Source organism: Blennius ocellaris (genome assembly GCF_963422515.1).
Source record: "Blennius ocellaris genome assembly, chromosome: 10".
In the NCBI taxonomy this organism is placed as follows: Eukaryota; Metazoa; Chordata; class Actinopteri; order Blenniiformes; family Blenniidae; genus Blennius; species Blennius ocellaris.
The window spans coordinates 9,516,528-9,541,705 of record NC_137659.1 but is presented as its reverse complement, the minus strand read 5'-3'; the positions used below and the strand labels follow the sequence as shown (position 1 = coordinate 9,541,705).

Below are 25,178 nucleotides of genomic sequence, written 5' to 3'. Positions count from 1 at the left end.
CGGCGGCAGTTTTAACCAGATCCTGTGACAAACATGCGTTGTTATGCCAGACGGTTTCTTTGTCATCGAGATCAAAAGTGCACGCTGGCTGAAACACATCCTGATTCCAGATGAGGCCGTGAGTTATAGTAGGTTCTCTGGAAGTATGAGTCACTGCGAGGGATGAAATTTTGCCCCTGCGGGCTAATGATGGCAACATTTTGGCAACAATGCCTATTGTGTCAGCGACTTTCAGAGCAGAAGTTGGAATAGGAAACCTGGCATTAACTTTAAATGTGCCCTTTTAGAATTGTGAAAATTGGAAAGATTATTGTGATCCACAATATTGTTTAAATGGAGGGATGTTCCTGGTTATTAATTTCTCTGTCGACTTGATAAGACTCAGATGAGTCTAAAAAAAAAATTATTTCTCAAAGTGGTCAGATTTTAAAAGCTGCCCAACGTAGACCCACAGTATTCAATAATTCCAGAAGCCTTCAACTCGGTTTTGTGGAACCTTGTTTGGCAGGGTAATTGTCTGAATGGTATAAGAGCCTAAACAATGTCAACTGAACGAGTGTCGCAGAAGCTATGATTCATTGCTCGGTATTGCTACGGTTGAATGTGGGTGCGCATTGACCATGGGGATTGTGTGCTGGTTTTGTTTGTTGTCATTTTTTTAAAATTTAGCTGGCACGCTACATTGTTTTCATTTTTCTTGACGCATTTGTTTAGCATGACGAAATCTTTTCGTGCCTCACAAGCGCTACTTGAAAATTTGTCATCGACTCGAGCACTGCTGCAAGGAAGCGGACTGTTGGAGTTTGACGCCATACCTCCGACGCGTGGCGAGCGGATGCGTGACTGGTTGTATGCTAGTAAGGGGTCGGTTGTTGAAGCGTTTCCATTTTCAAAACTTTCAAAACACAGATGTTGGGATCAAAGCCTGCTTGAAAGAATTTTGTTTATGCGATACAGAAACTTGAGGCGTATAAGATACAGAACATTAACAACTGAACGTTTCTTCGCACTTGTATACAGAAAATAAAAACAACCTATGTTTGGACTTCAACCTAAAACAAATTGGGAAAATATTTATATTGCTACCTTCACTGGCCTGAAACAAGCCAATGGAGCTTTCTGTTTTTGGGATGCCGACGCTGGACAGAAATTACCGCGGCGTCTTTTAAAGTGTGGTCTTCCAACATGAATGACTTTTCTGATTGGAAATGTTGCCACCCAGGGTCGTTTCATATGGTTATTTATTATTTCAGCACAGTTGACGCGCCTTAAAAGCCATGCGCTAGTGCTGGTGCTGTGCAGATCACATTGTTCACAGTCAGAAAGGAAGAGTCGGACACAGCCAGGGCTGCAGCCAGACACACACGAACACAACTAGCGTCATCGCTCGCCACTTCCTCCCCTTGGCACGCCAACCGGGCCCATCCTGCAGCGTGAGTCACGGCACTGGGCTTCGTGTGGCAGTCTGCTCTCCACTCATCAGCATCACAGCGGAGCCAGGACAGAGATTTATCACCGTCCTCGTCTGTTTGATCTGCGCCCAGGTGTGTTCACTTAGAGCTCTTACTCAGACGTAATGAGATTTACAGAACCCAACTGCGCTTTTTCTTGGGCTGCTGTTAAGGAGTCTCATGTCTTAACCCTTTAAAAAAAAAATGTGCCCAAAAAAAAGAAACTCCAGCAGCGCTAACGTCTGAAATGTGGTCAGTTGGGTGGTCGAACTGAGCTAACCCAATTTGGTTGGCGCTTTAAAAAAAAAAAAAAAGCTTATATATTCTTTCATAGGTTCTCCTGTTCCGTATGGCGTGTAACCTCACTGTATTTTAACATGATTAAAGAACCAATTGGGGCAACCTATTTTTTTTTTTTTAAAGGGTTAATGAATGAAGTGGATCCATCCAATTGGCCGTGGGCTCGCCCGTCACAGGCTGTGGCACGTCGATGTGAATCGCAGACCGTATGAAATAGCAGCCTTTGGCCACACGCCGCGGGATTTCGGCGTTTAGGTTTTTGCGGGTTTTATTCTATTTCAGCGGTATTTAAAGTTAATGGAGCTGAACTCTGCAGCGCACGAACGCCGCCGGATCTTGCGACGGCCTTTGAGACGGTAGCTGAGGGATTTGCGTTTGTGTTTGTTTGTGTTAAGGAAGGTGCGGTGGGGTATGTTGGGGAGTGAGGGGAGGGGGGGGGGGGTAGCAGACAGCCCGAAGGGCCTCGACTGCAAAGCCAAGCTGTCCATGCAAAGAGGAGCAGCAGAGGCTTCAAACAAGCTCCTGCATGTAATATGGATGAGAGCAGAGCTCCCTGCCGAACGTGCCAGAGGACCCAGGGCCTGTTTGGATTTCACTGTCTTTTCTTCCAACGTCCGTGATAGATATTTACCCCCGCCGGGGCTGTTTTGGCCAGGTGGAGCATTTCTCCCAACTGTATGGTGGGTCAGCCTCCTTGCCCACCCATCCGCACCCACTTTGTCCTCCTTTTCTTCTTTTCTCTCTCTTTTATTTCTCCTTCTTCATTCCCTCCCCTCTGGCCTCGTTGCAGATGGCGAAGGCCAACCAGGCATTGACATTTACCGCAGTACTCCACATTACGGCAGAGCAGCCTCCCGTGTAGGAGAAGAGGAAGTAAACAAACTCCCGATCAATACACCAGGCGCATATGAAGCTCGGCACAGGAGGGTTTTACTTGGCGACAACTCTTAGAGGCAGAGATTTACACCCGCCATTTGAATGCCTCTTTAACTGGGAAGTTTAGTGTTCGTCTCCGGACATGTGAGGCTAATGCCTCAACAACACAAATTCCAATGCTTGTCCTGAACCGGCCTCTTATAGGAGTTTCCGAGACATGTCAACGGACATTGTGCTATTTACAGCAAATGAAAGATGTTCGGCCAGTGTCTCCATTTTGTGTGTGTGTGTGTGTGTTTTTTTTTTCTTCTCCCTGGCTCTCTCTGTAGCGATAGCAGCGCATTGCTGGCTTGCTGACAGCCTCTCCCGGCTTTCGGTCTGCTTAGCAACGCTCGTCCTCTCCGCAGCTCTCTCACTCCCCTCTGTCTCCAAGCACTCTGAGTTGTTTCATCCATTTGAGCAGCCAGCCAAGTTCCCTTATATAGGGAGGGGAGGAGGGAAGAAGGAAAAAAAAAAAAAAAGGCGGCAGCTGGCTTGTGCTGGGGTACCGCTGGAGCGCATTTGAACCGGTAACCTACCTTCAAACAGCGTCTCATGGCAGAAATCTTTTGTGAAGATGGTAAATCGCACGCACACACACACGTATACACACACACACACAGATGAAGCTCGGATGATGAGTACAGTCATCCACAGACAAGAAAAGGGCCCACTGGCCTCATTCACAGTTGATGTGTCCTCCTGGGAGAGGCAAAGTGTGTCTGCTCGTGTCTCTGTGTACGTGGGCACAACGGTTGGTTTTGCAGTGAGCTACGTCGTCCTCCTTCAGCACCGTTTGATTGAGTGTATGTGGGTCTGTGTGTGTCCAGGAGAAGAAGAAATAACAAAAAAAAAAAAGTGGAGCAAAACATTTTTAGTAAGTGTGTTCACACAATCGTGCGCCATTAGTCTCCCTCCCAAGACGTCCTTCTTAAACCCAGCAACCAAAAGTTTTGGAAATCTCGAAGCCGTTTTTTAAAAAGATGGAATTCAGTGAGTTAAAACTGAATAAAAATACAGAGTAGTCAATATTTGTCCTTTTTTTGCCATCTTTTAATGTATAAATAAATAAATAAAGCCATGGCTCAGTGTGAATTTAAAGTTGAAGAAACATTTTTTCTATTTTAAATCCATTGAGAGACTCGCTTTATTTATTTCTTTTTTTGTCTCCTGTCTTCCTGCAACAATCTAAACTACGTTTCAGACATCATAGATCTCTGTCTGTCGTTCACGGGCCTAAATTGTATCTATCTCCCCGCAAACCTCTCTAATCGTGGCCAAAATGACATTATCTGGCAATACGCTTTGTCTGTTCGGCATTATTAATCACAGTGATTGGTGGCAATGTCACTGACTGATTCGGAGTATGATATAATTGCGTGCTATGTCTTGGCTCTGGTGCTATGTCTGGAGGATGAAAAACTGCAGGACGCTTTGTAAATAATGTTTCAACCGTTATTGCTGTGTCTGCAGCAATTATATCTGCCATTATTGATCTATTCCTCACAGCGCGCATCAGATTTCCACCTCGGGTCCTTCATCTGACTGTCGAACAGGAAGCGGAGCACATTTTTTGTCAGCTGATGATGGGATTGCTGATGGATTTATTCTGCCTGTAACATGAAGCATGGAACTCGTATGCCACTGTATTACCTGGCCAATTAAAACCCATTTCAACTTTTTTTTTTTCTTTTGACCCAACATGTCATAGTTCCTATAATATCGTATACTTTTACGCAATAATGTGGCCTATCTCCATAAAGACGGAGCTCACTTCCCTTGTGAGTCACCTTGTCATTTATTGAGCTGAAAGTCCATTCTTGCTGCCCAGGCATGTATCTCCAGTTTTATGAATTCACTGCACCGGTGATATTTTGGTAGAGTTTGTTTGCCTGACCCCTTGCAGCCCTGTCTGTATATATCCGCCAGATAATTTGTCCATTCATAAGGTCACACTGTTAAGGCCCCCCCCCCCACGTCCATTGCTGTGAATATAGGCTGGTAGCTGAGCCTCTGGGGATTTTACTGTGAAATGTGAGAAACGGAGGAGGGGAAAGAGAGATGAATTGAAAAAATTGATCGAGACAGTTTAAAGAGGAGTCCTTCTATTTGAAAGATCTGAGAGATGTACGTTGTGCCCCCCCCCCCCTCTAATGATATACCCCTCTTTATCAGGAAGGGATCCCTCACTGTGGCTTTTATAACTAGCTTCATTTTTCCAGCGATTGTTTAAGTGTTCCTCCACTGGGTCCTATCTGCGGGAGCTATCAAGACTGAAAGTGTATGTGTGTGTGTGTGTGTGTGTGTGTGTGTGTGTGGATTGTAAAATGGCTGACTGAAACTGGATCTACGGAGGAAGGAGCTCAACACACTGGCGACGGGAGGGGGGGGGGGGTTGTTTGACGTGCGTGCTGTGGCTGTCTAGACAGAGTGCCCATGTGGCTGAAAAATGTTCTCAAGGCCTCAAGCCAAACCAGTCAGGAGCGAACCTGTCCTTATCTCTGGGTGTGTGTGTGTGTGTGTGTGTGTGTGTGTGTGTGTGTGTGTGTGTGTGTGTGTGTGTGTGTGTGTGTGTGTGTCGGGCATGACTCGTCTGGCTGATGCTTATCAGAACACTCATCTGGCTCTGGTTTTTCTTTCACTGTCTGCACCCAAGGAGAAACAGGTGTGTGTGTGTGTGTTGTCTGTCTGTCTCCTGGTTTGTCTTGGCAGTCTGCCGACCCCCATTTTTTTGTGTTTGTTTTTTTTTTTTGTCCTGGCTTACCCCCTCCTGCCACCTGTTTGCGTAACCATCCACCTGTCAGACCTGTCACTGCTTTTATTACTGAAAGAAGAAAAGAGGTCTTTTTTTGATAAGTTTGCAGTTATAGTATATAGTATGTATACATAATAGTATTTAAATATTTCACATTTGTTCTACTGCTACAAAGGACTATCGTATTCAAACAACAAAAGTCAAATTTTTTAAATTATGGTATTTTCTCCATTGCCTCCAAATGAAAAGTAAAGTGTGATATTAAACGGTTTCCCCACACAAGCAGTAGTTTGTAGTTTTGATACAACTGAGGCTCTGTTTACATGACAATACTTTTGTTTTCATTTCAGAAAAGCTTCACATTTATGTGACGCAATATGAAAATGATGTCATTAGCATGTAGCCACGAATTTCCACTTTTGTTTGTTTCGTAAATGAAACCACACTCATGTGGGCAGAGAACAATACCAAAGAATATGAACAATGTTGAGTACACAGAGCTTTGTATGGACAAACGACCAAGTCGGATTGTTGTTAGAGGTAACGCTATTGTTGTTAGTTCACAGCCACTCGTATTTTCAATAACTTGTATTTTGCGTGACTCCAAGCTCCGTTGTCATGTAAACAGACACCCAAAATACAACCACAGTTTTGCATTTTTCCTTGAATTCGTTGTTGTGTAAAAGGGGACTGACCCTCCGGCAGGGTAGTGTCGGCCTGTGGGCCACCTGTTTGACCCCCCCCGGGTCGTACCAGATGTACAAGCCCGAAACCTGAAAACTTGAGCGTTTGTAGTAAACTAAACCTGTTGATGTCAAAGCCGTCCCCCTCGCCTCTTTTCACTCCCTGCGTCTTCCCAAATGGAAAAATACAACAACATATTTTTCCCTTTAATTGCCCCACTTTGCTGCCCGGTCCCCCTTGTGGGCTGTTATTGATTTGGCGGCTGAAACAAAGTGTGTCTCCCGGTCCGTGGATAAATGGCTTATTGGATTAAGACCTCCATATATATATATATAAAGACCCTCTGGTGCCTGTGTGTGCCAGGTCGGACCACCAGAGCACCAGACTCCAGTAAAACCAGTAACGTAAAAAAAGAATATGCCACACGGAGGACCTCCTCAAGGAAATTTTAAAAAAAGGCAGAAGTGAGCGTCTGGCACTTTCGATGTGTTGTCACTGCGCAGCGGAGCCAGGAAGTATATATATCCGCACTCCTCGAGGTTGATCTTTGACACAGTTGACGATCGCAGCAGTGCAGGATGTGGTCTGGAAACAGACGGGGCGTGACTGAGTGTCTGCGAAGGTTGCACGCTCCTCTATGCCTCCCTCGCCGCCTTCAAACCCGATGAAAAGGTTGTTTACTTCCTCCCCTGTGAGAGGGGGCACAACCCCGTCCCAGTCCGCTGCCCACCGGTTCTGTTATTCATCGCCCTCCATCTCCTGAATACAAGGCGCATGAATGGATGAAGGGGGGGGGGTGGGGGAGGAGAAAGAGGTGGGGTGGGTGGCACAGTTTTCCAAACACCCACCCCCCCCCTCGTCCACCACCACCACAACCACCACCACCCATCCTTTCCCCGTTTCTGTCACCCTTGTATAGATTGTGGTGCCGGGCCGAGCCCCGGGGGTGGGTTTGTTTCTGTTTCCGTACGCAACCGCCGACGCCAACATTTCAACAGATGTGAAGACAATTGTTGTGCCACAGAATGGTTTTCAACACACACGGGCTCGCTGCCACGGGATGAAAGGTCAGCGCCAGGCCTGTCTGTCTCTTTATTGTGCCCTAGATAAGATTTGCCACCAGGCAAGTTAGGGCAACTCGTGTTTTTGGGTTACTGGAGTTGGATTGGAATATCCCCGAGAACATCTTTTAGTGTCGCCACGCTGTCGATCGTTCTCAACAACAACAAACAAACACGTGACTGAAAAAGACAACCGATGTTAGTATATAATCTATGTAGGTCGCATTATTTTAAACATACATTCGTCACAAAATATCACGACAAGGAAAAACAAACACTTTTAAAGACTACTGCGCTTCCATAAATGTTCATGTTTTTTTGCTTGAAAGGTTTTTTTTTTTTTTTAATAAGATTTGATAAATGCTCTTTGCATAATTTGCTATGGTTGAGTAACAACTGCCGTCTGTTTCACGGGAGTGGCCGGTTCAACCCGAGTTCACAGGTCACCTTCCCAAGCATGTTTCCTTTTTTTTTTTCACCCCTAAATCTTTTAGGGGTAAGTGCCGGTTTTCAACCCAGGGAAACGCATCACTTGAGCTATATACATGTGTGCATTTCATTATGCATGTATGGAGACAGTGTGTCTATTTATAGCCGGGAGTAACTCCCGTATATAAGCGGGTGTGTGTTTGTGCGCACTGAGAGGGCAGTCATCTGGAGAGTCCATGTGACTGGAGCCGAGGAGGAAGAGGAGGCGGCGGTGGAGGAGGACAACTTGACCTCAGACTTGTTGGCACTCTGTGTGGCAGTGTGTCAGTCTGTGTTGAGGCTTCAGCCATCAGCCCAGTTCCGCACGAAGAAACGAGCTTCTTCCCTCCCGAGTGTCTGGGAGGGATGAGCAGCGATTGGCCGGAGCTGAAAGGTTGCCAAACATACAGCTTGTGGTCCAAATCCTCTCGCGAGCAATTTAATCCAGCCTGCAGGTTGACGTTTGGATGGATCGTTGTGGTGTTAAAAAAAAAAAAAAAGGCCCGAGACCCAGAGCTGAACAGCAAATGGCAATAATGCTCGAGAGATCGTCAGTACAGCAGTGAAAGCCAGACAATACTTTCCCCGCAAAATACCACAACAGCCATACCACAATGGGTAATTTGTGAAATGCGACAGAAATTCGGCGTAGCGATTAAAGTGTTTGTTGAACCTGAACATTTTTTAGGATCTGTTCTTAGGCCTTGTTTACATGACAGCGTTTTCACGTGAAAAAGTAAAACTTTTGTTGCATTTTTTTTCCTTCTGTTTAAACGAAATCGGTGCTCGGAGCCACTGAAAACACAACTTTCTGAAAACTGCTCAACACATGCAAGTAAATAGACAATCACAACAATGGCGGCCTCCAGTGTCATGACTCCGAGTCCATATTCTCTTGGCATGTCTGTAGTTATTATTGCCATACTAAGAATCCAACTTGGTCATCTCTCCATACGAATATAATGCTGTCATACAATTTAGCGTCTAAAGCTAAAACCTTTTGTTTAAATTGCCCGGGATAATTTGACTGGACTTTGGCACAATTGACCATTTCTAATGTAAAAGCCAACAACATTTCAAAGACCTATTACTGTTTTACGTTGTCTCGCATTTTATTCCAAATGCAGATTCAAGCTGAAGAAGAGAAAATAGGTCTGGTTGGCGCAATGAATTAGATATTAGCATGTAGACCTTGCTGTCAGCAGAGAGGAAGTGCACTTACCCTGCCTGTGTTTGCCAGACGGTGTACTGTAATGTCATGGATGTCTGTGCAGTAGAAGTGGTACTTGTTGGATTTCACAGCACTCTCACACACACACACACACACACGCAGGAATGTCACGTGCACTGGAGGTCAAAGTGGGGAGGGAGGGAGTGATCTGAACTGAGGCTGTGGAAATGGGTCATTGTAAAAGTTCACATGGCTGCGTGCGCGTCGAGGGCAAGTCGTAGTGAAATAATGCAGAGCTGCAGCAGGCAGACTGCTGGTGATTAGGAACAACAGGGCAGAGTTCAGCCCAGCGAGTGTGTGGAATGCTAATCCACATTGTCATAAGGCGAGTTTCAGCTTGACAAAAGGGGGCTGGAGACATTGTGGTGGTGGGCCGACGGGTGGGTTGGGTTGGGGTTGGGTGGGGTGGGGGGGGTTACAGTCTACAGTCTGTGTGTGTGTGTTTCAACGCAGAAGCAACCGCGATAAGAGAGGTGCTTCATTATTGCAGATTAGGACTGAGTAACAGCGTGGTGTGTGTTAATAAAGCGGGGTGGTGGGGGGTGGAAAGGTGGAACCGATGAGAGAGGGAGGGAGCGTGTGTGTGCCTGTGTGTGTGTGTGTGTGTGTGTCGAGGGGGTTGGTATAGTTGTGTTGAAATGTGCAAACGTTTGCACCCACACACAGTCATTAAGGAATAGGGAGCGCGGAGCAGCAGGAATAGTGTGTGTGTGTCTGTCTGTGTGTGTGTGTGTGTGTGTGTCTGTGTGATAAGCTGTCAACTGTCAGGTAAGCAGGAATTACTAGCAGAGACAGGGCGGCCATTAGTGGAACACACACGTGACATATATGTATGGTCTATATGTTGACGTCTGTATACACCTCGCGGTCCTCTGGGGTTTCTTATACATGATTCTGTTTTCCCGAAACGTCCCCCACTTCCCAATAACGACCCCCTTCCGTCTGGTCCTCGCAAGTGCAGAAGTCCAGACAGACGCGGACAGACAGACACGGCAGACCTCTTAATGAGCTGTCAGTGGTCTCGGTGGCAGAGCATCTGCTGTCGTGGGGGTCAGGCACATGAAAGGACCTCCAGATGACCTGCAGTTAATGTGAGCTTGGCCTGGTGCTCTGGCCCCTCCGTTTTGTCCCACACTTTTCAGATTAAGGGGGATCCAGCTGGGAGGCTCTCCAGCACATTTCGTGGGCGCTTCTTATTTTGGAGGGAAAGCAGCCAGCAGGAAGTGAAGCTCCACATTACCGCAGTGCTTTTATTGTGGTCCCTGTCAATCCCACCCCCCCCCACCCACCCCCACCCCTTCTCCTCCTTTACTCCACATCGAGCTTGTCCCATCATCCCCTCTGTCCCTCGCTCTCCCCTCCCTCTCCTCAGTGCTGCAGTGCTGCCTTCTGGAGAGTGGAGAGAGAAAAAAAAGAAAAAAACACCAACCACAAGCACTTGTAAATGGACGAGCCCCCCCCTTCAGTACACACACACACACACGCACACACACACGCACACACACCTGGCTACGCATATGGCTCCAGCCTCTTTACATTTGCATGCACATGCTCATTCATCCATAGCAGAAATAAAAGACAGGCCTCCTATATATAGTGCACATGAGAATGCTCACACGTCGGCACCATTAACGACTGTTTTTCTTTCACTGCGATGTGCAAACGTTTAAAATTGCTGCCGAGAGAAACGATTGAAGTTGTAGCTTCCGACCAACATTTTCACAGTATTGTTGGAATCTTGTACTCAAACCTCTCAGGTTCTTTCATTTTGATTTAGTTAATTTTAGTAAATTTTCAGGGCTCTTTCGTTGATTCTATTTAACGAGGAACTTAAAATGAAGATGACACAACTGATTGAGCTTTATATGCACATATAGTCGTAGGTTGATTAGGTTGATACTATCATTTTGATTTTACTAAATTGGAGCAATTTTGGACCATTTTACTTTTTTATCTTTGTTTTAACTGAAAAATTTACTTCGATTTTTGCTGTTTTACTGTTGTTTTTTTCTGTTTTTTTTTTTTTAAAGGAATTCTGCTTTTGTAGTCTTTTCATTCTAATCATTCTGTTTTACCTTTTATTGCAGTTTTTAGCCATTTTTTTTTAACAGTTTCCTGTGCTTTTAATTAGTTTCCATAACTTTTGACTTTTTTCATCATATGAATTGCAAAACAAATCAGAAAGCAAATCGGCCCAGATTGAATTTAGACGATATAGAAATATGATATCATGACATGATTGAAATTCAACACTCCTTCTCGATACAATGGAAGTCTTTTGTTTTTGTTTTTTTAATGTAAAGATTGAATAATTAGTTAATTAACTCAGCCATTTGAAGCAGCCAGTGGGTCGATCTCTAATATGAATGATAAGCGGTTAATACCTCGCTGTCACAGTAATTTGCCCGCATTGTTCTGAGGCTCTTTAGCCGCTGTAATGACAGCGTCTCTCAGCCAATACAGGAGAGGAAAATCCTTTAGTCCAGCTGATGAAAGGCTGCTTGTTTATAACTCAATGTGTCTGAGTGTGTGCGTGCGTGTGTGTGTGTGTGTGTGTGGATAAACGTTTATAGATGGCTTTTAAAGGCTACTAGGTCAATTATTGATGCTTTCCACAGCCTCCATCTCTTTCTCTCCTCCTCTCTGTTCATTCCATTTGTACTCTTCTCTTCACTGAATTCTCCTCCTCCTCCTCTTCTCCTTCTGCTGCATCCCCTTCTCCTCCCACCTTCTCTTCCTCTCGCCATCTCCTTCCTCCACCTCCGTCCTTTCTCTCGTCTGTTGTTGTGGGCTGCCAAGCGGCTCCTGTTCGAGGCGCCGTCGATTGTGGACGACTGGACGACCAGTCAGTTGATGTGTGTGTGTGTGTGTGTGTTTGAGTGATGTCAGGCCCGTCTGCCGCAGATAAGCATCAGCTCCGTCGGCCACACGTCCTCCCATCTGAGCGTGCCCTATAGGCGACGCGTGTCTGGGGGGGCGGCGGCAGGCGGTGTTTACCGAGCACACTCACGACGTACGCCGCCAAACAATGCATCGTAAACATCCACGCGCACACACACAAATATACAGCTTCACGCGGCGCGAGAGGGACGCTTTCCCGCCGCGCCGCCCGTACGCCGATGAATCACACGCGCAGGAGCACGTAACAACAGACATGTGGAGTATCGGCTTGGGGTTCCGCTGCTGTTTTATTCATGGTCCTTCCTCGGCGGGAACCATTCGGTACATCCTCTCCGCCGCGCCGGGCCCCAGCCCGCTAACGCCATAGCTCACTTACTGCCGTTCACTCCTAACGCCATTTGTCTCCATTTTCTATCTCTTGGATGTCATTTGTCTCTATTTCCCATAGTTTAAATGCTATTTGTCTCCATTTTTTCTCCCCCCCCCCCTTGCGACGGCATGCCAGCTGCAATTTTCTTCCTCCCCTTGTCTTTGCCTACCGTTCCCACGCTCCCTGTCAGAGTCGGTCATTTTAATTGTTCTGAGTACTCAAACAAGTGCTATAACTACGGTGTTCTCATGCATGTTCGCTCTCTCTCTCTCTCTCTGCGTTCCAGAAGGCTGTGGAGGAAGAGGAGAGCCAGGTGCGGAAACCTTCGGTGGACCTCTGCTCCACCGCCGACAAGTTGGCCGATACCGACCCCGCCAGAAAGGTCAGCAGTCGTTTCCTCCACCCTCTCCTCCACACGTCCCTCCCGTCACCTCCCCCTCCCCCCTACATGCAGGTCAACTCTCAGGGTCAACAAACCCCCCCCCCCCCACCCCCACACGCCACCCCGCCCACCACCGTGCTCAGCCATTCGTAGCAGCACGCTTCTCCTCTCCGACCTGTCAGGAGAAGCGACTGCTCCCCACACCGTCACAACCCCCACACCACAACTTCACATGAAGAGAACAGGCTCTCCATCATGATTATTCCTTTTGACTCATGTACACACACACACACACACACACACACATGCACGCCAGCCCGTGCACAACAAGTCAGCTGACGCCTGATGGATGATCCCTCATCCACATGTATGCATGCATATATTAGCTTTATAAGATTATGGCTGCGGGAGCACCATGTGCAGTACTGCACATTCTCTTCTCCTGCTGTTTCTCTCCATATATTATAGCGCGTGCATGTGTCTGTGTGTGTGTCTGTGTGTGCGTGTGCGCGTGCGTTAACAAATGCCATCCATAATAGTTTGAAAGTTACAGCGTCTTGATGTTCGAGTGTAATATTTATGAGTGTGTTTGTCTCCTCCTCAGGGGAAAACATCTCCACCCACTCTGGTGTTTAACCGCCTCTTCTCAGACATCAAGGAGGAGCCAGAACACCCCACCCTGGTCCATCCCAGGTACTACACCTCTGTTCATTCACACAATCGAGACGTTTAAAGGGTGGCGTCAGCTCAACTTTCCAGGAGGAGGGTTCTACTTTGAATGAAGTGGGTCAAGTTATGGAAGAGGGCGTTACTTGCTGAAGCCTGTATCTATCCTGAGACTGTGCCAGTTGGGGGGGGGGGGGTGTATGTGTATGTGCGTTTAGTGCCAGATAGTGTAGGTGTGCTTTATCTAGCCTGCTGCTTTAAAGGAAAAAAAACTATCTTCAAGTAATGTTAAGTTTCGGTTTGACTTCAGTTCCTGTCTGCTCCCGTCTAATCTGACCCAGATTACCCGCCTGGATTTAGACGGTTCATGGCGCCGCCGCTACTACATGTGACTGCCTCTGACACACTGACTTGTGCGGAGGCTGGCAGACGCCGAGCCAGACAAATGGGAGGATTAGAGCCGCGGTCACCTGTCAGCGTCACGTGGTGGCTTCCAAACCGGCCGAGGCCTGCGCCGGCCGGTTCGGAGCGTGCCTCCTCTCGCAGCGGCAGCAAGCGGTCGTGCCAGACATCCGCAGCACTTACCGGCGTATTTGGGTTGCTACGAGCATCCATTAGTGGTACACGTGTCGAATATGAGCCGGGCTTACATTATTCAATCACATCTGAGCCGTTTCATGTGAGGGACTTTGTGATTGCCCATTCAGGCGAGCAGGCAGAGCTTGAAAACTGAGTGGAGGGAAACGGAAAGGCTCGGCTGCTGGAGTTTTTTTTTTTTTCTTTTTCTTTTTCTTTTTTCTTCTTCTTCTTCTTCTTTCTTTTCTTTTCTTTCTTTTCTTTTCTTTTCTTTTCTTTTCTTTTCTTTTCCAGGCAGAGTCCCACTGAGCTTGTCATGCTTAACCTAGTTCACTGCTCCAGCCTCAGCTCTGTCTGGAGGGGACTGCTGATGGGGGGGAGGGCCTCCTCCTCTCCTCTCCTCTCATCTCCTCTCCTCTCCTCTCCTCTCCTCTCCTCTCCTCTCCTCTCCTCTCCTCTTCCTCTCCTCTCCTCTCCTCCATGCAGAGCAGGAGCAGACAGATAGTGTTGGCTCAGTGCTTCAGAGCATCTCCAGGCATTATCTCTTTCGCAGTTGTAGCCACTACCTGGACATTTGTGATAAGCCAGAAGGGTCTGTTTAGGCTGAGATCCTGTAAACACACGATAAGGAACATCCATATTCCAACTTGTCCTTCCTCCTGCTCCTGCTCGTGCCCTCAGACCTTCAGGCTTGTCTCTGAGCTGAGATGCACGCGAAACGACAATTGTGTAGACTTGTGTTTTATTGCCGCGCAGCTCCTTGTGAGTTATTGCAGGTGTATAATGCAGGTTTATGTGTACAAGCGTTGCAAAGTCCATAACTCGTAATGTTTTACTATCTCCTTTGCCAAGACGGGAGTGTGTGGGAAGCCGCCGCCGCCGCCAGTGTATTAGAACAACAGTAACAACCAAGAACAGAATGCTTCACTCACTATTTACATAATGATCAGCAGAATACACCTCCAGGAAAACCTGCGACTCAACGAGAACCGCCATGGAACCCTCAAAGGGTTTTATCGTCACGTGTATTCCAGCGTTTGAAGGTCTCCTCTCTCTGTGCCTCTCTCACTCAGCTACTACTTGTACACATACGATAAGATGGTGGCGCCCAACGTCTCGCTGAGAAGAGAAGCCGAGATGAGCCCCGAGATGCTCGGAGCGCTGCTCAAACACCACTACAGCCGCAGAGTGATGGGCCACGACGAGCCGCCAATGGGTCAGTGGAGACAAATCCACACACATTCACACACATTCAACTCCGTGTATGTTGAAATATGACGTCGGTATCGCAAATTCTGTTTTAGATTGCCTTTATTCCCATAATCTAGGCTTTCTGTTTCATATTTCTGAGTTAAGTGAATTCAGAATTTTTCCCCAAGCCGCATATTTTAGTGGACCTTTATGTAGTCATCGTCATCGACAGAGCAGTGCTTGAGACTGTACTTAAAAGCCTTTCTACCATCACCGAAACAACAAATGACTAAGTCTTTGAACTATCCTTGAATGCTTTTAGGTCAGAGCATTTACTCCTAAATGTGCTGTTCATGCTAAATGGCTCCTCGTCGCCATGCAAACTCCGATTTCATTCACCTAAAGGTAATTGTAGAGACACTGATCAGCAGCTTTTAGCCATGCTTCTTGCTCTTAGATGCAGCAATGCCAACAAATGGGGCGTTTTCCTCTTATCAGTAAATGAATGTGCCAAATGCAACCTGCAGATATAGCAATAGTATCAAGGTCAAGGGTTAATTCAAAGAACTCAAAAGTAAAATTCAGGTTGTTTTCGGATTACAGATGCTACAGCTATGAACATAGAAGATACCCTCAAAACAAATATTAGAAAATCAGATCGAGGCTGTATAAAACACAAGGTTATTTTCAATATTTATGATATACTGTTGTTTTTTCTTTTTTTTTCAATTCATCTCCGTGGGAAAGTCACTGTTTTTCAATTTTCAGCAAGCAATCGACAGGCAGACAGCACTCGCGCAACTGTGCTCTTGAACCAGAGTGGTTATTTATTAAATCGTCTCGCGTATGTACAGTAGACGCGGAAACAAGGCCGACACACGCCTGCTATAAATACATGACACACATAGAGCGGGCGGGAGTATTTACATACGCGCAACATGAGAGTGGGAGCGACATGCAGATCATGCAAACGCGCCACGAATGATGAGACACGTGCTCCATGTAAACATACAGCGATTTCTTACACACACACACGCACACACACACACACTGCTGCCTGCAATGATGCCCGTAATCATGCGGTGACCTTCACGTGAAGACTCCGGGGGCACCTCGCTATTGATAAAGAGGAGTGGAATTGGTTGTGACCTCCTCACTGCACCAAGTGTGTTTTTACATGTCAAACATGCATCAAGGTGTGGTGTGTGTGTGTGTGTGCAGTCGATATATGGATATTTTTTGGGGGAAAAAGAATGAATCATAGGAATGTGTTTCTGTCTGCCAGTATTACGCCACGTCTGACGGCCATCCTCTCTCTTCTCCCCCTCCTTCCCTCACTCTCCATCCAATCTCCGGCATTTTGCTCTTCTCTTTTACGCTATACTTTTTTTCCCTTCCACCTTCTCTCTCTCTCTCTCTCTCTCTCTCTCTCTCTCTCTCTCTCTCTCTCTCTCTCTCTCTCTCTCTCTCTCTCTCTCTCTCTGTCTCTGTCCTTCTCTGCTTTTTTATATATTTTTTTTTGTTCTATTTTCTGGGCAGAGATCTCCACAACCCCTCTGATTCGTCTGCTCACACATTTCCTCCTCCAACCATCCATCCATCCTTTGCTTCTTTTTTTTTCTCCGGCTTTCCCTTCATCTCAGTCTGCTGTCATACCCCCTCCACCCCTTTTTTTCTCCATCCACCCCCCCCCCCTCCTCCTGTTTTAGTCTTCCAGACTCTTCCTCTCACTGCGCCTTTCAGCCTTTTTTTTTTTCTGTTGTGGCTCTTTTTCTCTTTTTCCTTCTCTTCAGTGCTTATTTCCTTTTGATCCACCACAGAAATGAGTCACTCCTGTTATCTGGCACTGTGTGTGTGTGTGTGTGTGTGTGTGTGTGTGTGTGTGTGTGTGTGTGTGTGTGTGTGTGTGTGTGTGTGTGTGTGTGTGTGTGTGTGTGTGTGTGTGTGTGTGTGTGTGTGTGTGTGTGTGTATGCGTGTGCGTGTGCAGTTTGGAGCACACGTGGGCGTGTATGTGTGTCAGCGGGCAAACGCACATGCGCAAGCGAGCGAGAGTTGGTAAATGAGTGTCCTCTCCAGTGTCAGACATGCTGTGCACAGAGAAGGCTGGTTCTCTCTCTCTCTGTCTCTCTCTCTCTTTCTCACTCTGTCTCTCCTCCCTCTCTGCTCTGTCTCTTTCTCACACACACAGTGTTTGAATTCATTAAAACCTTGAAACAGCTGCAGATCTCACGTTCTCGCTCTCTCCTCTCTCAGTCCATGAGCTGTTGCAAGATTAGCAAACTCAAAGTCGATTCATCCGTCCATCTTCTACACTACTTTATCCCGTGCAGAGTCTCGGGTCGCAGGAGCCGGGAACTGACTATTGTCGAGGACAGGATACATGCTGGACAGGGCGACAGTCCATCACGGGGAGAGACGGACAACCGCACAAACTCACATTCACACCTATGGGCAATTTCACAGTCACCAATTAAACATCACCCGCATGTACAAATACACACATGAACATAAGGAGAATGTGAAGCCACACAGAACGTCCAGGCTGGTCGTTGAACCCAAACGCAGTCTGAAATGATCCCGTGGAAATCTATGTTGGAAAATTACAAACGAACCTGAATAACATCACTAGTGAACAAGGTATAAGACCCAACAGTGATTATTAGTTTTCGTCCTCAGCGTAGGTTTCAAGCATTTAGCTGATTCCCGATTCGGATTCCTGTGACGAAACCTTACAAACTGTCCTCGTCCCAGTATGTAACTCCTCTTCTGATTGGTCTCTTGGGAGCGGGGCTGTTATAGGAAGGAGCGACCCTGAGAGTCAAAACTGAATCTCACATAGCAACAATGCGAGGAGCGGAGAGATCAATAACCGTAGACCTGATTGTTTGAGAAACAGCGGAGACGGATCCATACTGAGATGGTAGATTTTGTAAAAACACGAAGGATTCCTGACAAACACATTAGTCTTTTTTTTTAATTGAACATAGTTTTTTTTTCCCACCCTAGACTTTTTTTTTTTTTTGTTTTCCCATGATGCACATGTGAAGGGCCCCACTGAGGGAGGGAGCCAGGGTTTGAGGAGAGGAGGAGCCCACGCAGAGCAGTGCAGCTCCCACACAGGGCCTTTCATTCCTCTCCATTCTGTGTGTGTGTGTTTGTGTGTGTGTGTGTGTGTGTGTGTGTGTGTGTGTGCGCACCAACATGCAGAGAATTTGTGGGCGAGTGTTTGGTTCCTCGGCTGTTGCCATGCCGTACTTGTGCATGCGCTCGTGCCGAGGAAGAAGTGTGAGCTTTTCATGAGGCTGTGCGAGGGTGTTACTAAGTGTGGGCGGGAGTGTACAGCAGCATGGCTCGCACTTCCTGTCTTTCAATCAGACTCCTCTTCCCTCTCTCTCTCTCTTTCTTTTGCTCTCTCTTTTATTTTTTCCTCCTAAACTTCTCTCTTCATCTCTTTCAGATCTTCACGCGTCTCCTCCCGTCGCTGCCGGCGCCGAGGAGGCCAAATCCCACCGCGCCTCGGCCACCGAGCGGGAATGCCAAACCCAGGCAGTTTCCATGGAGACAGGCAGTCCGGGCTGCAAGAAAGCCACCCACATCCCCGCCCACACCCCTCCTCCTCCTCCCCCTCCCCTCCCTCCTCCTCCCCCTCCTCCTCCCACCACGTCGCTGTTGTCATCGGAAGTAACAGCTAAGGACATGAGTTGCGCCGCAGCGGCTGCGGCGGCGGCGGCGGCAGTGGGGGGGCCGGAGGACGACAAGGACAGGATCGTGGTGGAGATCATGCAGATGTACAGCAGGCAGCAGGAGAAGCTCAACTCCACCCTGCAGAAGCAGCTGCAGCTGGAAATGGTGAGTTTCCAGAGACCAATGAGTCAGAGATAAAGCCCCACCAGAGCTGCTCCCGCCTATTAAAAGTGTCCTTGACGTGGATTTAGAGGTGACGTCCGCCTCCCGCCGACGTATTCTCCTCCTCGGAGCAGATCGTTCTGCCCATCCCGCCGCAAATCGGCAGAAGTAGTTGGCATGAATCACAGCGTTTCTCTCGACGTCGCACGTTCATAAAAGCACTAAAATCAGCGGCTCTGACGCGGAGGCAAATGGACTTCAAGCCGCTAAAATGATCAGCGACAGTGTTTTGGCTACTTTTGTAAATCTAACCAAGCAAATTTATCTTTGCTCGAGTCAAACTATGTTGTCAGTTAGATTAAATGGCTGCACGGTATCAGGTAAACACGCGATCACGTCATAACGTCCAGTTTTGGGATAACGGGAGGATTTGCATTGACACCAGATCAGCTTGTAGACTTTGCTGGTTTTAATCATTTTTGTGATTTAGATTGTTGTTTTATAACCACCAGGTATAGAATAATCAGCGCTGCCGTTCAACAACATTTTTCATCAACACCAGTTTTTGCCATTTTATTGATTGATTTGTATTTTTTTTTTCACAATAAAAGGTGATATTCCTTTCCGACGATAACAGTCCCACTCATTGCGTACCGTTAGAGGTCAAAGGTTCTTCAGATACTTTTACGGTCTCTCAGTTTTCGAGCAGCCGAGTGGTTCTCCCACATCACACCTCCCCCGGCGGGAGGGGCTGTGGCGTGAAGCGTTTGCCCGTGCAGAGGTCGCTGACTGGCGTCCTTCCGTGTGTCTGCAGGAGCTGGAGGCGGTGCGCGGGGGCGAGGCGGCCAGGCTACGGGAGCTGAGCGCCGAGCAGCGGGAGTTGCGCAGCGAGCTGGAGGCGGTGCACAGTGAGCAGGCGCGGCAGCTCAGCCAGGCCCGCCAGGAGCAGCTGGAGCTGGAGACCCGGCTGGAGCAGCTCCGGCAGCAGGCCTGCGCCTGCGAGCCCGGGGCGCAGCGCCAGCAGGAGGCCCACTACACCGCCCAGGTACGGATTGTTCAGCGTTCACCTCTATTTACGACACGGAGGTGTCAAAACATGAGAAACTAAATGAACTGGCCCGCAAGAGACTCCAGTCCGGCCCCCCGGGAAACGACCGATCAAATTGTAGAAATTCCAAAGAGGTCATCGTAGCTAACAAATTAGCATCAGAGCGATGCTGCAACCGCAAACCTAAACCCAGCGATTGAAATGAAGTGTTTTCATTTGTATTTTGCACTAGAAAGTATCATTTAGACCTCATTTACACAATGTTTTTATCTGAAAACTTTTGTTGTGTTTCGGGTGCCCGTTTACACGACAACAGAGCTCGGAGCAACTTTTTGGAAAAACGGGCCCCAATGTGAAACTTGAAAATGCTCGGTCTCCATGGAAGTGGGGAAAGCGCAACTTTTCTGAAAAGCTGCTACTGTATGTGTTCGCCCCGGCCATAGTAAATACACGTTTTCATTGACGTGTATTTACAGTTAATATGCTCCAGTCATGTAAACACGACTGGAGCTGGTGTGGATCCAGTAGACGCGAAGCATTTTACGTTAAATGTGGATATAAATGTGTTTGTTTGGGTTCCGGCTGGACTTGATGGTTAGATAGTGGCGGGCTGCGTTGGCCCCGTCTCCTCCCTCCTCCCGTTCGCTGGCATGGCGCTCCGGCTCCGTGCCAGCTTGAGGGGGTGCGTGCATATGTTTGTGTAGCTACCAGTCTAAAGCTGGCCGCACTTCAGTGCGTGTGTAGTCATTTCAGGACCAAACGGGTTTTAGACTGGCGTATTCGTGGCGCCTTGGATTGAACTCAGCTGTTTTTTAAATACAAAAAATCATATAAATGTTTTTTTTTTTTTTTTAAATCTCATGCATTGCCTTCACAGTTTTTGGTAAAATAGGAGTTCCTACTGGTCAGTACACTTAATTGATCCATTTAACTTGAAGATGTAAAATGAAGCACAAATAATACAAGGGTCTTTTTTTTTGAAAACGCTTCGGCTCCGTCTCTTAATGTTGATAGCACACTGCTGGACACACACTCTGTTGTGTGTGTGTGTGTGTGTGTGTGTGTGTGTGTGTGTGTGTGTGTGTGTGTGTGTGTGTGTGTGTGTGTGTGTGTGTGTGTGTCGTTTCACGTGTCAGACCTCTCCGAGACCTTAACCCTTTCCCTGCCGTCTCCCCCATCAGCTGTCGGAGCTGCGCCAGCGGCTGGAGCGGGCGGAGAGCGACCGGCAGGAGCTGCAGGAGGAGCTGCGGCGGGAGCGCGAGGCGCGGGAGAAGCTGGAGCGCACCATCGCCCAGCTCAGGCAGCAGATGGCCCAGTCCGGAGCCATGGGCTACAGCCCCTCGCCGCCCCCCACCCCCTCCACCGGACCCCCCAATGCCCACTCCCCACCCGCCATGTCAGAGGCCCCGCTGGGCAGCCACAAGTAACTGCCATCCCCCCTCCTCCTCCTCCTCCCTCCTCTTCATCACACCGGAGGAGGCAGTTTTTTTTGTTTTTTTTTAAATTGGCCATCTGACCTGTTCTCCCTTTATTTCAGTGTAGAATTTTTTTATTTTTTTTTATTTTTTAATAATTTAACATTTCATATGTTTTATGCATTTTTTTTTCTCTCTCTCTCTCTCTCTCTCTCTCGTTTTCCAAACAGTATTTAAAAAGATTTCCGGGCATGTATGTTTGATTTAATTTATAGTTTTTACTGAACAAACTGCTGCTTCACAAACACAATGCTGGTCTCACTACACACCAGCCCCCCCCCCCCCCCCCCCCCCCCCCCCACACCCGTCCCACGCGGGGGAGCGCTAACCACACTTTTGGGACACGGACTCGTGGCTCCTCCTCCAGGACGCACCCCCCCCCCCCACCCCCCCACCCCAGTGGCAACTACCTGCTGCACACAGTAGCCGTGTCGGAGCCGCCCCCGCCTCGATGAGTCCCAGAAGTACCAGCCAGCGACACCGCAGGAAACTGCACGGACATGAGTTTTTCCCCTTTCTTTTCCAATCTTTTCTTTGCCTTCGTTGTTTGTCGCTCCTTTAAAACACAGAGAAATGTTTAAACTATCGAGTCTTTATGGAGGACAGAGACCTTTACTGTACAAAAAAAAAAAAAGAGAGAGAGAAAATACAAAGACATTATAACTGATGTCGTAAAACCTCATGAGAATATGCCAAGAGTGATGTTGAACTTGAACTTGAAGTTTTTCCGAGTGAGACCCCCCCCCCCCCCCCCACCCCCCCGACACCATTCTTACAACCTTATAACCTTATAACCTGGACCCCCGTAGAGTCATTTCAACTCGGATCGAACAACACCTGGATCGCCATGCAGGAAAATTTGCCTATTGTTTTTTTTTTTTTTTTTTCGGATCTCGGAGTGTGAGGTGAGCCTCCTCTCCTCTCGGGGGCGCCGCGGGCCTCGGTCATGCAGGAGACCACCAGGGTCCAAGGGAATCCCCTTTCCAAGCTGGTTGTTTGTTGTGTCAAAACACTAATTGTTTTCAATGAATTTGAGTCATGCATTTTAGCAGTTGTATCCTAAAATGTGGAAGATTTAAAACAGGCCCATTCCAGATTAAATTTCAGTTTTGCATTGTTGAATTGGGGGCTCTCCCTAACACACTTTAAGAACCTCTGGAACTTAGCACGCGTCAGGTTAAGGAAAAGCCTCCAGTTTGTGTTCATGTTACATTTGATGTGAATCAACTTTGACGCATTCTTGTGGAACAACATATTTATAAAAGTTGCAGTTAAAGTGAAGCCTTTTGTGTTGCGCGTCTATTATGCAAACTACCACGAAGCCTGCAGCACGAGACAATGGCCCCGGACATACACAGATATGCAGCCATCGTCGTTTATCGAAAGCAGCAGAAACACAACTTTGAACTCGTTTACTGCTTACTAAACTCTCCGTAGGACGCAATTAAGCCGAATTTCACACCTTTGTAACATGAGCTTCTCGATACAGTGAGTATTAAAGAACTGCCAGATCTTGAGCATTTTTTTTTAGACAAGTCTTCGACCAGTGACAAAACGATAAGGTGGATCCTCTGTGTGACCACTGCTGGAGAAGTTAGCGGTGAGCATTCTTACTCAAACTGGAGGTTTTTACTGAACCCGACGGCGTGCTTTGGAACCATGCTGGAGAACGTTTTTTTTTTAAACTGGCTCATCTCGACAATTCTATCTCCGGCCTGTGAAGAAATAGACGATGGCTTCCCGGGCTGCTAGAAAAGTGACTCCAGAATCTGCCTCATACAAAAATGACCACATGTCCAAATGTTTGCAAAACCAATCGAAAAGTTGGATTTCGGCTTTATAATGTAGGATACCCACGGTGCACTATCACCACCACGACGGAGAGAGATTCTGGCTTCACTTTTGACTAACTGTCCAGTCGGCCATATTTACTTCTTTTTTTTTTTAAATTCAGCCTGTGTGTCTGCACTCTGCTGTTTTACACTAGACAAATCAACCCCCCACCCCACCCCACACACACACACACACACACACACCTCCCATTGCCGCGACGCTGGCGCCGTTCCCCTCTGCCAGGAACCTCCTCACAACACTGTGGTTTTCACCCACTTCGGGCGAGACATGAAAAACACTGTGCTCCTTTCAGCCTCGGCTTGCAGAAGCTCACGAGCGGTGTTTGGCACTTCACAGGCCCCCCCACCCTCCTCCTCCTCCTCCTCCTCCTCCTCCTCCTCCTCCTCCTCCTCCTCCTCCTCCTCCTCCTCCTCCTCCTCCTCCTCCTCCTCCTCCCCCCAGAAGCGCCCCTGGGAAAGGAATGCGTCTGGGCACGGTTGAGCCGGTGCAGCTCTTTTCTGGGAGGCAGAAGAAAAGCCGGAGACTCACATGACGCGGTAGCCGCATTGCCACCAACGCGTCCGGCGTCCTGGCACGCCGGCGCACAGTGGAGTGTGTCGGTGCGTCGCGGGCATTCAGGCAGAACAATGGCCCCAGCATTCCCAGCAGATGATCAAAGAGTGGTCTGGGGCCTCTCTCTCTCTCTCTCTTTCTGTGTGTGTGTGTGTGTGTGTGTATCATTTGACTTCATTGATAGTTGACGGTTTTATCTGTCATCTAAGAAAGTGGGTCGCAGGTGAAAGCGGTTGGCGCGGCGCTTCACGTTATTCTGCCTGACTGAACAAACAGCTCCGGGTGAGGAAGAGGAGAGAGAGAGAGAGCGGGCGAGGTGGGCAGATGCTTTGTGGCAGACTGGGTGGCCCCGGACACCAGGGGTACCGAGGGGAGCCCCCTTGTTGTGTTTTTTTTTTCTTTTTTTCCCTCTGTTTGGTTGTTTTATTCATTCTGTACTTTCAGAATAGGGGCAGCTGTTGTTTTTTTGGTTGTTTTTTTTTGGGGGGGGGGCTTCTGCCCACCCTCTCTGGGTTAGACTGTACAGAATCACTCTTCTCTCCTACACTCATATATTTTACCCCAGAAGAGAGAGAGAGAGAGGAGTTTTAGGCCCCTTTTACACAACAATGTAAAACTTGCTCGGAGCTACTAAAAATACAACTTTTGGGGGGAAAAAAGGCTCCTAAGAGTGGAACTTTTTTGAAACACTCGAGATGCTGCTACTGCGCAACACGGACAGAGTAAAAAAAGTTCTTCTGCACATTAGTGAGTCGACACACAACAACAACAACAACAACAACAACAGCAACAATGGCGGATAGTTTTAATAGCAATCCTAACTTTTCACCTGAAACTTTGTCGTGTAATCGGGGCCTTATTGGGACAGTTTCCGGACAGGAGTGCTCTTAAAAGAATTTTATTTTATTTTTTTTAAATGTTATTGCCACTAAAGACGATGCCTGCAAAAGTGCGTGTTTGTAAATAATCCAGTGTTGGGGGTGCGGTTTTAGGATGGGATTGGCCTCAGCTAAACTCTGAGCTTCTTTCTTTTTCTTTCTTTCTTTCTTAAATCAATGCATCTGCTTTAAATGCAAAATCGATAGACATTCCACTGTGCTCCATGCAGACTTCTTACACAGCTTCGCCTTTACCAGGCAGGGTGCAGTCGTAGCTCAGAAGAAATCAAACCCCTCACCACAGCCTCCACCCATAATCCATCTTGAACCTCTATTCAAATTATGAAAGAAAAATATTTAACGTATTAACTAAAGATTTATATTCACTTTGTAAATACAGTAGTCATTAATATATTAACTGTTATTATATAAATAATCTTCTAAAGGTTATATAATTTGGACATAAAGGCTTCAGTCAGCTGAGAGAAGACAGCAAGAAGAAAAAAATACTTCCCCTTTTTCAACCCCTCCCCGACTCAAACAAGACTGTTTAATGTGTAATGCGAGCCACCC

The 25,178-nt window shown here is 47.5% G+C and overlaps 1 protein-coding gene across 1 annotated transcript in view; it reads left to right on the top strand.

The window, feature by feature from the left end:
• skila (SKI-like proto-oncogene a) overlaps nt 1-21,504 on the top strand; it is a 42,700-nt gene extending 21,196 nt beyond the window's left edge. The window contains exons 3-8 of the mRNA XM_080503691.1: nt 12,423-12,518; nt 13,123-13,211; nt 14,834-14,976; nt 18,410-18,801; nt 19,613-19,843; nt 21,028-21,504. Of these exons, the coding sequence (XP_080359817.1) occupies nt 12,423-12,518; nt 13,123-13,211; nt 14,834-14,976; nt 18,410-18,801; nt 19,613-19,843; nt 21,028-21,273 (1,197 nt within the window). The 3' untranslated portion in view covers nt 21,274-21,504. The remainder of the gene's footprint in view (nt 1-12,422; nt 12,519-13,122; nt 13,212-14,833; nt 14,977-18,409; nt 18,802-19,612; nt 19,844-21,027) is intronic.
• Nucleotides 21,505-25,178: the final 3,674 nt, after the last annotated feature.